The 12,829-nt window shown below is 37.2% G+C and overlaps 1 protein-coding gene across 3 annotated transcripts in view; it reads left to right on the top strand.

Moving 5' to 3' along the window:
* The window catches only part of LOC121733581 (blood vessel epicardial substance-like), a 54,335-nt gene that overhangs the window by 40,120 nt on the left and 1,386 nt on the right, over positions 1-12,829 (top strand). For 2 of the 3 annotated variants that reach the window (XR_006036580.1, XM_042123876.1), the window contains exons 3-5: positions 4,592-4,694; positions 7,040-7,180; positions 8,002-8,137. Coding sequence is in view for 2 of the 3 variants with exons in the window: in XM_042123876.1 (XP_041979810.1) it covers positions 4,592-4,694; positions 7,040-7,180; positions 8,002-8,137 (380 nt within the window). In the remaining variant the exon portion in view is untranslated. Of the gene's footprint in view, positions 1-4,591; positions 4,695-7,039; positions 7,181-8,001; positions 8,138-10,804; positions 11,391-12,829 lie in introns of those variants that run through there. The other variant, XM_042123877.1, reaches the window with a different exon arrangement.

Raw genomic sequence — 12,829 nt, 5'->3', positions numbered from 1 at the left:
TAGCAACCAAGGTGTCTGTTCCTGCTCCGTAGTAGAGCAGGGCAGTCAAGGAGAAAGTGTATAGGTGTTTCATCCTCCTCCTCGCAGAATCTGCAAGTCATTAAGCTACTAACACCTATTCTGTTAAGGTGCTTATTGTGGACTAGGATTTTTTTTCATCTGCCCTGTTGTTTTACGACATAAATCGTCCCATTGTGCTATTAGATTTCATTAAGATTTGAGACTAAAGTATTTAGATGCGAAAAACCCGCTAGTTTTGGTAGTCCTTAGAATAGATTTTGCAGATTTCTAAAAAAACACCTGAAAAGACAACAATTCTATAAGTCAAAGACAACAATTCTAAATATGTTTAATGTGGGAAAGAATCCTTTTATAAGGTAAGTTTTTAAATGGCCCTGTTCCTGGAAGCTGCAGAGATGTAAGGTTTACATTAAAGTAATATCTCAAATGCTATCATCCCGCTTTAGAAACTGATAGAGTGGGCGCAAAATATGAATCACCAGACATTTGCCCTTTGCTACAAATTGCATCATAGATCAAAGGGTCCAGATAGATGCAATATTAATTGGTGTTGCCCACGTCACACGTAACACGTTTGCATCATATGAGGTCGAATGTTCAAGACCGAAGAACCGTAGGAAGAACTTACGTCATCATATCACCATTTAAACCTGAAAATTCTGAAATCTCTTCAAGAAATTGTGGGTAAGCGTCTTGTTCAAAATTTTTCGACACTTTCGGGATATTTTACTGTTGCGTCGGGAGATAAAAATCTTTAATATACATTTGCTGAAATTTTTGGAACATATTGCAGCTTTGAAGTAAGATCACAGAATAGATAATAGTACAAGTAAGATGCAGTTCCTGTTATAAAGAGTCTGTTTTTTAATGAAATAAGGGGGCAAACGAGCAAACGGGTCACCTGATGGAAAACAACTTCCGTCGCCCATGGACACTCGCAGTATCAGAGAGCTGCAGGTGCGTTGCCGGCCTTTTAAGGGGAATAGGCCATAGGGTAATAGGGGAGGGTAGGGATGGGAAAGAAATAGGGGAGGCTAGGGATGGGAAGGAAATAGGGGAGGGTAAGGAAGAGAATAGGGTAGGGGATTGGGCCTCCGGTAAACTCACTCACTCGGCGAAACACAGCGCAAGCGCGGTTTACGCCGCTTTTCTGTGAGAACATGGTATTTCTCGGGTCGAGCCGGCCCATTCGTGCCGAAGCATGGGTCTCCCACGTCTGTAAAGAAGAGAAAACAACTATATCTATGGTGAATGTAGAGTTTTCTCTTATATTTATGGTGGCTGTAGTGACTAGTGTACAGTTCCATATTTGTGCCGCACTATCGACTAAGGTACTACTCACTAGTGACCTTTGCCTAGAATTGAAACAATGTAAAAGTGCCATTTCCATCTGGATGTAAACGTGTAGGTCAAGTGATTAATTGGTTTTTCACAGTTGCAGTGCCATTGATATTACGTAATTTTAAATTACACGATAGAGGAAATTAATTTGTTTTGCTCTCGTTGCCTTATTATCACCCGATTTTGCTGCCATTGCCATTTATTGTAAGAGCTGTAGGGATACCGCTTTTAAAATTAATTACTTACAGGCAGGCAGGCAGGCATTATACTGTATAGCTCCCACAGCCCTAGGTCACCAAGGTAATATAAAATTCATGCCGTTAATTTCATTGAGAGCGTATTAATAACTTTAATGCACCAAGCACTTTGTTCAGTTATTTTTAGCTACAAAAAGCACAGCGATTTTTCATTTATCGACTAAAGTTGAAACTTCAACCACTATTAATTTGTGTCCCAAACGTTAAGGGACCTGCAGAAAGGAATCGATCATAACACCTCTATTTTTTTCCCTTTCTGCCTTCCTACCTGCCCACCGCAGGTCAGTTCTACCCTTTTGATCCCATTGTTGAAAACGCATTTTTGTGATGACTGATGACTGATGACCATACGTCAAACATGAGTGCGATCCAGATTTGAAAACTTTGAAACTACCTCAATTTTAATACCTAATGAGTAATGACTAATGAGTAATGACCGATGTATTATAGTTATCGTTAAACATCCAAAATTAACGAAAAATTAACACAAAATGCCCGCAATCTCTAGGTAGAGACAGGTAGCTATCCGAATTCGAGGATAGGTACTCGTCTGAAATGTCGAGTAAAGACAAAGGATCCGTTTTTATACCTTTACAAATTGACTAAAGATTGAACGATCATTTTCCAGGCCAATGGAGCGTGTAAAGCGTAAAGATTCGCAACGTTTCGGGTTACGGACCTTGGGGATCCATTAGTCCTTAAGGTCACCCGGGACGTACAAATGTCAATATTGAACAATATGGAAAGTGACGCGGTTGACATATTCTTCCTACAACGCCTCCGTGATATATTGGTATAGAGCGTGTCTGATCTCTCTCGCCAGTCGTGTCGGTCTTGCGTCAGTGGGACGGTTTACGGGAGTAAAAGGAATAGAGAGTGCTCTTTTGTACTGCGCACACATTTGGGCATTATAAAATTACTCATGCGTAACTGGTCTAGTTTCGATGAAACCGGCCACCGTCACTGAAATCGGTGTGGGAGTTATTATTATTATTTTTGTAGCACACGGACATGATGATAGCAATTAGCGACCATATTGATAACACTCCAAAGATTGTAGTGAATTAGTGATACCTCCTCTGTCTCATGGCGCATAATTGTCTGTTAATCGAACCGGAAGAATTTTTGTGGATTTTCACAAGATACACTACCAAACGGCTTGAAAAACTGCTTGGTCGGATCACCTTATTGGATTTTGAGTGAGTCATTCTCCATAAATAACACAAAGAAAGTAAGACCTTTTATGGTCTCGTTAGACGCGTCATCAATATAGAATTTCCCCGTCATTAGGCATTTCGGCGAAGTTTTTACCTAACCTTGTAGTAATAATACGTCGTTTAATGTCACCCGAAACTGCTCGACCCCTTATTTTGAAGGTTCGTTGAGTCCAGTTTTACGACGAAAGGGTAAATTTGACGTCGTCAGCGCCAGTTAATGAACACCATAAGGCTTTTACTGCGAGTACTTATCTTGTTTTGTCACACCTTTGAGCAGAATTTACGGTGAAGTTGGGATTAAGTGACGCTTTGCTTGAAGGTGGTTTATGGACTTTTGGAAGGATTATGAGTGTTATCTATAAGAATTTATTGACTGTTTATTCTCTGTTTCACACAAGTATTATTTTAGACAGGAATGCCAAATTCTCTGATCTGTATCTTCTCTATTATGGTAGTATTATACCCCTTTTCAGCACACCGTAAATGTGTGGTCGTTGCTGGAAATTAATTAGAACATAACGTAATAAACTCAACTCTCTGGTGTATTTCGTTAGCGTGAAATCAGGATTAATTAATTTGATACTGTATTGTGTACGCGATACAAATACTATGACGATATTGGTATAATCGATTGACCAACAGAAAGGGTAAATTGTATAAGTATTTTATTTAAACATTAATCTTGGTATCCAACACATCCAAGATCCTTTACTCGGATGTCAATGCCGGGCTTTAGACTTTCAAGTTCCAGTTAGCCAGAAAAATGTATGCAATGTATACAATATACATATTATAGCATTACTTACTGGTCGTCTGATAGTGGTGCTAATTCGACATTCGTCATCAAACACTTATTACTCTGGCAGCTGTCTGGGTACACGTCTTCAGGTTTGGGTAATCCTGTACCAGTATGGACTAGGCGCAACTCATTAGATTTAGTGACCATCTTCTGGTCTTCAGGTTTATTGCATAAAAAGTTTTGCGGCGCTACCCTGGTGTAATCATAAACTAAGTTAGCGATTCGTCAGTCAACACCCAAAAGTTTAACGTTTAACAAAGCTCGTCCGAAAATGTTTCTCATCGGTTCTAATCGGTCCCTATTGTGTACTTGACTTTAATCAATGGCGATATTACCCCTCGCTGTTGGGGTTGTAAAGATCATCGAACAAATATCTCTGTTCAACAGTCCATTCAGATATATTTTACCTCCGACGTGACCTTTAAGTCGATGGTATAAAAATTATTCACATAGAAACTCTAGGGTGAATTAACTCTGATCGCAGTATTCAACTCGATGAATGGAAGTACTTGTAAAGGTTTAATCTATTACTTGAATAATTCGGGACGATTTCTGTAATAAATGGGGTTTTTACATTTTTGACAAGTGGCTACTTGTTGTCCTGCTAAGCTCTAGTTAATTTTAGCAATAACTATAACGATAGACCAAACTTCAAACATCGACGCCGCGAGTCACAAACTTGTTTGAAACTTTGACCTATCTGCCTGTTATATTAAAGGAACGCTAGATTACCCGTGAACTTCGTATCACTTAACTGCTAAATTTTTTCATCATATAATTTATATAAGTAAACATTTTTTGGACTTCCACCAATAATTATTAAAGACTAAAATTTGACAAATTGTTTCATCCGTTCTCTAGTTTTGGAGACTAACAGAATCGAAAATAATGTTTATTTATAAAAACAGTTAATTTAGTTAAATACTCTTTATTAATCAAGCACTTTACTATTTCAGACTGGTGGTGTCGCAGAACCAGCGCGCGCTTCACATAGTGTTCCCTCACCACTTCCTAGACTCACCAGAGTGGTTTGGTGTGTCTACTGACGAATTCTTCCAGGTAGATTAGCCAATCCTTAGTTTCTTTACTAATACTAGCTGTTTGACCGAGCTTTGCTCGGTATCTGATGAAAATGACATTTTCTAGAAATGATTCCTAGCTAGATCGATTTATCGCCCCCGAAACCCCCTATATACTAAATTTCATAAAAATCGATGGAGCCGATTCCGAGATGAAATGAAAATCGAGCAATTCTTGTTTATGAATATACAAGAATTGCTCGTTTAAAGATATAACATTATAAATGCAAAAGTATGTCTGTGTGGTAACACAGACATACTTTTGTATTTATATAAGTTTTTTTTAATGAAATAAGAGGGCAAACGAGCAAACGGGTCATCAGCATCAGTAGAGCTACAAGTGCGTTGCCGGCTTTTTAAGAGGGAATTGGGTAATAAGGGAGGGTAGGGAAGGGAATAGGGGATAGTAGGGAAGGGAATAGGGTAGGGGATTTGGCCTCCGGTAAACTCACTCACTCGGCGAAACACAGCGCAAGCGCTGTTTTACGCCGGTTTTCTGTGAGAACGTGGTATTTCTCCGGTCGAGCCGGCCCATTTGTGCCGAAGCATGGCTCTCCTACGTAAAACTTCAGCTGTTTAAGCGTAAAGAGGTATCTTTACGCTTAAACAGCTGAACTTATTTAGATGAAGGGTATCGAGATACTTTGAGAGCCGGCTAAGGACATAATATATGATAGTTTTTATTTATTTATTTATTTATTTATGCTTTTTGCACAATGTTGGTACATAGGCGGACTTAATGCCAGATGGCATTCTCTACCAGTCAACCTTTAGGTGTCCAGAAACAAAATTGTGTAGGTGCCAATAGTGCGAAAGGATGAAGAAAATAAATAAAATAAATGAAGAGTAATCTAAATATAACTTAAGTCATAAGCAAACATTATACCTAATAGAGTGAGACTATTCTACTAAATACTATAAAAAAAAATATATAATACCTAATCTATTAATACAAAATATTATTTATTATTTTTACATAAAATATCAAAAGTACTTTATATAATTTAAAAATACTAGTACATATTATATATTATTTATTTATATACCTACTTATATACTTAAATAATAATATATAAGTATATTATATATATTTTATAAAATAATAATAATATATAAAAACTATCATAGATTACAATAATTATTTAATACTTTTCTGCCAATTGCTTCAAATAAAACTCACGCACTTTGCGCTTAAATGTGTCCCTGGTTTTGGTTAGCCTGATGTCACGAGGAAGAGAATTCCAGAGAATAATAGCCTGTACATTGAAAGACGAGTGGATGATGTCCGATCTATGAGAAGGGCAAGAAAGGAGTGCATTGTTAGAGGAACGAAGGGATTTATCATGAGTACTGGAACGGTATTGGAAGAGGGGGGTTAGGTATTTAGGAGCATTAGGATGATGCAACAAGGAGTAAAGCATACACAAGGCCCTAGTAGAGCGGCGCTGTCGTATTAGTCGTCGTATAGTTTTTGTTGCAGAAAAATGTACGGTTCCCGTATTCGGTATAATTTCAGCGCAACAAAGTTGCGAACGTTATCTTAATGAATATAAACTTTATTATTAGTTGAAAATCCTGCGCAAAAATATTGAAGATCCTTTTGATTTTCCCCAAAGTGCAGATACTCAGCTGATTGGATTTTTACAATCGGAAAATTGTGAAATTTCAGCAGACTGATCTTAATAAAATTTGAATTTAAAAAGCGCTAATGCGCAACCATTAGTAGGGTTTGCCAAAAATGGTCTTGCCAAAAGTACATGGAATAGCAAATAGCTCATTCGGGCTATTGTCAAAAGTGGGGTTATTGATGATCGGTCCTAATTTACTTATTGTTCTTGCAGATATTTTTCAATTATACGTTTATTCAATTTTGCAACGCCTTTTTGTTCCGGAAATTATAGCTCTACTTTTTAACTACTTTCTCGATGACCAATTCAAAGACTTCGTTACTTTACTTATAAATTACAAAATGTCACCGAAAACCTCGCCTTTAAATCTGTGGGGTTCTTTTATTTTCTCTGGAGAATTAAATCGGCCAAAGCTCACAATTACAGATGTCATGTATGGCGATGTTAGAGTCTCTAAGGCCGGCCATAGACGGACCGCATCTTACAGTTGAAACCGACTGCAAGATGCGGCTGCCGCATGGCGATCTGCAGTTTTCAGTTTTCTGCGGTCGAACAGTTCTTGAGCAGTCGGTCCCGACTCCCGACTGCAACTTGCGGTCCGTCTAAGGCCATTGGCCAGTCTAACGGCTAAATTCCATGCCCTAAACTTAAGGCAAATGGCATTTCTCCTATTCCCGTCTGTGTGCTATGGTTCCAGGTGTCAATAATGGCGATGGAGGAGTCCCGGGTGCTGGTGTGGCACCGGGACAAGCTGAAGCTGTCCATCATGTCGGACGCCTTCCTCCAGGCGGTGTTTGACCACATCCTGGGCAGAGACGTCGTGCATAAGCTCATGCAGGTAGGACTACTTACAAGCTGCGCGTCCACCGGAATCGGAGCGTACGGTGCGGGAGCGTCGTCATTTATAATTTGTCAGGCGCAGAAATGACGTTCCAGTGCACGAAGCTCTGTACGATACTACGTACGACATAAATAATTCTGTCTACTCTGATATAAATCAATAGAAAACAACAAATCCGTCCGCTCCGTACGGTCCGATTCCGAACCGGTGGAGTGTGGACGCGCTTTAAGCGGATATATGGTCCATGAAGGACCAAATAAGCGATTACGAACGTAGAAATAGGTGTATTCGTCTGTGACTATGATCCAATGACCTACAGAGATTGTGTATGGTATGGTAGGCTTCGCAATCATGCTGGAAGTCATGGTAATCCATCACACATGATTAAATTCAATCTAAGACAGCGGGGCTAAAATGGTCGCTTTGAAGAATCATGATATGAATCATAATATGATTCATTTTTCTAAAATCGCAAAATGCAACTCTGTTTGCAATTCATTTCTGTATTTTTGTACTGATTTGACATTTGTCAGTTTGACAGTTTTGACAATTCATTTGCTGAATTGATTGAGAGGAATTGCTAAATGTGACCATTTTAGCCCCGCTGACATTTTTAATAGATCAAGCATCCACAAGTAGATGACATTAGACGTCTAGAATGTCTGAAGACCATTCTTCGACTGTCTTGAACCCGTCAACAGGCTCAGAGCAGGAGCTTAAATAACCGAATACTCTGCTTAATCCACCAGACTTCCCTACTTGCGTGTTATCATGACCTAATATGATCTCCTCATTAAAATGTCGGCCAAACATTTCAGGTGAGCGAAACGATGTCGGTCAGCAACGGGCACCTGCCCAACAGCTACGAGGAGGGGGAGGACAAGCCGATGCTAGTGGTCAAGAAGTCCGGAGACGGACCTGGCATCACGGCTCTGCTCAATCGGCAGTTGCAAGGTGGGTGATAAATTAAGACTTGGTGGTTTTCACCAACTGCCCCCTAATGCTAAGTGTTCCTTAAAGTCGGCAAAAATTTCCCATTAGAAGTCTAACTGTTCGGGGTTGGGATAGATAAACAAGAGGTCAAGAAAGAATATTCCTGTATTGCATAGATCTATTACTATAACTAAAATGGGATATGAGATCGAGTCACGCGCTCGGTGAGATGTCGTCGTGAACGGGATATGAGATCGAGCCACGCACTCGGTGAGATGTCGCGACGTGAACTGAACTTTATTACATTATTCGAAAGTAATAATTAATCAAAGATGCAGAGTTGCATTATTACCTGAGTTGCATAGTAGGTAATAAGGCAACACACGCTGTACGGGCCTTGACCCGTACACTAACTTATTATTTCATTAATTAATTCCAATAGAGCAGTAAGGTACCCTTAGCGTTAGGGCGCGGGGCTGGTCGGTGAAAGGTGTTAAGGCTTATTAGGGCTGTGTTGATGATTTGTGAACGAGGCGATTGCACCATCGCTAGATATTTGAATGGCCTAATCGCCTCAGCAAATCACTGCTGTGATAAAGCTGCAGATGACCTTGATATAAAGACGAGGCTAGTCACAAAATATTATAATGCCTATTAGATTTTTTGTATACATTTATGGCCTGTTTCACCACTTACTGATAAGTGCCGAATAGGCGATCCACAACTTATCTGACAGATAGAGTATCTGTCTACTGTCAGATAAGTTGTGGATGGCCTATCCAGCAATTATCAGTAAATGGTGAAACAGGCCCTTAGTCTAGTGGTTTTGTAATGCTAAGTAAACAGATATTATCAATCCTGTAGATACTGCTATCATCCAAAATACGCATGACAAAGTTTGTTGTTCAAGAATAGTTTATAGCTAAACAGGTAGAGTGTAGACCATTAAATATTTCTTGAGATGGCTAGTGTTTTTCAGTGGATCTTTTGTTAATTTCATAGAACAACATATTTATTGTAGCATAGCATTGCAGCTTTCTTAAACGCCTAGCCTGTTCAACGTATAATTTATGAAAGTTAATAAGATTTTTTTCATGTTTTTTTATATCAATAGTGGCTTATTTACGTGAATAGGATATAATTATACGATTTTTATTGCTATCTGCATGTAGTTTGAAGCATGTTTCATACATTACAATTTGTATGGGCATGACACAGAAATAATAATAATAATAACATTTAAGAAGAGAGAAGATCTCTCTTATTATATATATGTGTCGCAGTCATCTGGTTTAATCTGCGATTCGATTGAATGACTAGCGTTTTTATGGAATGACACCATTCAATTGAATGACTAAAGGATAACTCGTCAAAACGTTGACTGTGACGTTTAACGTTTTGACTAAAAGTCATATTATAGTGAAGTTGTTAAATGGGATGATATAATTTTATTAGGTAGCTGCTGAAGTAGGGATAGTAGTAGGTCAATCCACGCTGTCATATTATTTTATCATAAACAAAGCACTAAAGTAAATTTAGTGTGCTATCAGCTGGGCGAGCTGTTTGAGGCCATATTTGTTTTAGTGACAACTAGCGCCGCAGTGGGAAAAAAGTGAAATACGTTCAATTACCTGACTGATTTCATGTCCGCTATCTTCAAAGGGCTATATTACAAATCGCTAACTAGTTGGACGTTGAGTGAAGATCGTTCAATCGACGTTCGGCCAAGTCATTCAATTGAATGGTGTCATTCAATGAATTCGCTAGTCTTTCAATCGAATCGCAGATTGAACTAGATGACTGCGACTGCATGGCTAAATATTTAATGAAGTTTTATCAGATTGAAAAAAATAAGTAGGAACTGAATTGGACATAATAGCGTAAATTACATTTTACAATATTTTCAAAACGTTTTGAGTGAATGTTTGATGTTTTGGACTAGTTATATTCAAATTACTGGATTAGGTGTTATAGAAGGAGGGTATAAGCTATAGTTGTTAAACCTTAATTAAATAGGGTCTGTTTCACCACTTACTGATAAGTGCCGGATAGTCTATCTACAACTTGTCTGACAGATAGAGTACGGAGTGTCTGTCACAAGTTGTGGATAGCCTATCCGGCACTTATCAGTAAGTGGTGAAATAAGCCCTTAAACTCATATCACTAAAGCAAAATATTTTGTGAACACCAACTAAAGCTTTTACTTTTTACACATCTTCATCCCATGAGTGTAGTGTTGTGTGTATGAACTATGAATTAATATATAAATATATCAAAAATCTAGTAAATTTTCAGTGGAAAATAATTAGGAAGGGAACTGAATGCCATAAAAACAGTTTTTTGTATTATATTAACGTTTTAAACTTGTTCACAAAATATATAACAACTTTATTCAATAATTCAGTTGCCTTTTTAGTTAAAAATTATTTATGGTAAAACACTCCATTATTGAATATTGACAGTAATGAGTAATAAAATACTTTTATTCCATAATAAGTGTTGAAGTGTTCATGAAAAAAAAAGTTAAATAAATTTATTAAAAACATATCACAATTTCAGGAAAATTCATTGCAAATTCTGTAGAAATTACACTGTTTATTAAACTTTTGATATCAATAATGGAGTGTCATACATCTCTAAATGTGATAATCTGTGCTTTGTCGTGTTGTAACGTGTCGCTGGGTACAGGCGAACACGTACCGCTGCTGCGCTCATCGCCCGCCTCCCATAGTTGCTGAACGCCGGAACGCCGTAGCCTATCACCCCCTCATTTACCCCAAACCCGTACCCTAGACTCCCTTATTAATCACCGCTTATATCATCACGCAACCGAAGCTAATGCCGCAATGAGCTGGTTTGAAAAAAAACTTCAAAATGTGACTTTAGCGACCTGTTGCGCGCTATTTTTAAATCTGCTGACCAAAATCACAAACATAATAATATTGTAGAATAGCATATCACTAGTTTATTCTTTATTAATTTGTAGTAAGTATTCATAATATTGATAGCTATTACGTAAATGTTAATATTTTGCTTACTTATAAGTTATAGTACGGAATTAACAATAAACATTAAACACACCGACATTCTGACATGAACACCAATAGGGTAAGGCGCACTGTAGCCTTTTTCTGAACCTAGTTATTTTACAAGGCTTTTTATGTAACAGTAAATATAAACTTTAATAATTTTTGCTCAAAGACAACAGACTCAGTGTGATCTCAATTTTTTCATGATAATGTTACTCATATAATTGCAATAATAATAATATAATCTGTGTCATAATAAATGAACCTATATTTTTGAGTATTTTAGAAATTTGTTTGTAAAAGTCAAACAACTTATTACGGCACAAAATAATTCATAATGATTATACAATAGGTTAATTCAGTAGCATATCAGACTCACGTCCATATTTAAAAAGACTCAGGTGCATAGAATTTCTAAAACATCAGTGATGCATTGGTTGTGTAACTTAACTTAAAATTTCGGACTAAAAGTTAAATTAAATAGGGCTAAACGAAATTCTATGCATCTTCTGTGCCCGGTTTCTGAATTTTTGTCACAAGTTTATTCATTCAATGGCGTGATTGATTGGCTAACATCAAACGTCAATCAACAACACTATTGAATGTATAAAGTATAAACTTCTGTCAAAAAACGTTCAGAAACCAAGCATTAATTAAATACATAATATGATATTAAGATAATAAAGTACAATGACAACGCACATAATATTTAACGTTAGTGAAGCACAAATTAAATGTAAGCTTAAAATTAAAACTTTAAGTGAGAATTTTTAAGGATTACTGTCTTAATTCACACTTAAACGTGGTTTATTGCATGTTTATATGTGTGTACTGTGTATTGCCCTAGTCTATAATATTGATATTATAATAATATACTAATCTCTATATTTTATTATCTGTGTACATTACAATCAGGTCGAGATAAACTTACTTGAATCAGTCTTTATTCTTCATAATATCACCAACATAAGAACGTTTACACTTTATGCGGTACGATATCATATCATGTATGTCGTTGTGATAAGTAACATAGGAGTGAAAAGGACAAGGATATGCTTTAGGATGAGATATATACCTCTCCTTGTCATTTTCCGGGTGATGTCGGACAAAATTTAGATATCAATAAATGCACTTTATTGAGTGAGGCATAAGTCATAACTATATGGGTGTTTCCGATTTATCGTATCTCATATGTGTAAACCCTCTAAAAGTCACAAAAAATGCTTTATGTCCACAGATAAAAAAAACTTGCTGTTTGGTGGGTAGTTTAAATTTTTGTCTTTATAACGCTGACTTAACAAGTCTGGTATATCTTGACCTAACACCGCGACGCTTTAAATTGTTACCTTCACTTCTAAGTATTATTTTTTTTTTATTATATAAGGTAGGTTTAAAATTAACTTAAGTCCTTTCCCGATCCCTTACCCCAAGCATGGAAGACTCGCCATTTCAGGTAATCTTTTGTTTTATTAAGAAACATCTGACTATTAACATCTATTTTATTGTAAACTAAAGCTAGTTAGAAACTCATCCCCTTAAAGATACTCCAGGCTTACTGTAATCCATGTTCTTATCTGGCACGTGAATTTTCCTACGCATCAGATAAAGACAGCATTTAAAAATACACATTAGGGTGAGCGTGGTGTAGCTGTTTTTTGATCATTAAGGGGGTTTCATTTTAGAT

The sequence above is a fragment of the Aricia agestis genome, chromosome 14 (genome assembly GCF_905147365.1).
Source record: "Aricia agestis chromosome 14, ilAriAges1.1, whole genome shotgun sequence".
In the NCBI taxonomy this organism is placed as follows: Eukaryota; Metazoa; Arthropoda; class Insecta; order Lepidoptera; family Lycaenidae; genus Aricia; species Aricia agestis.
This window is presented reverse-complemented; position numbering and strand designations above follow the sequence as displayed.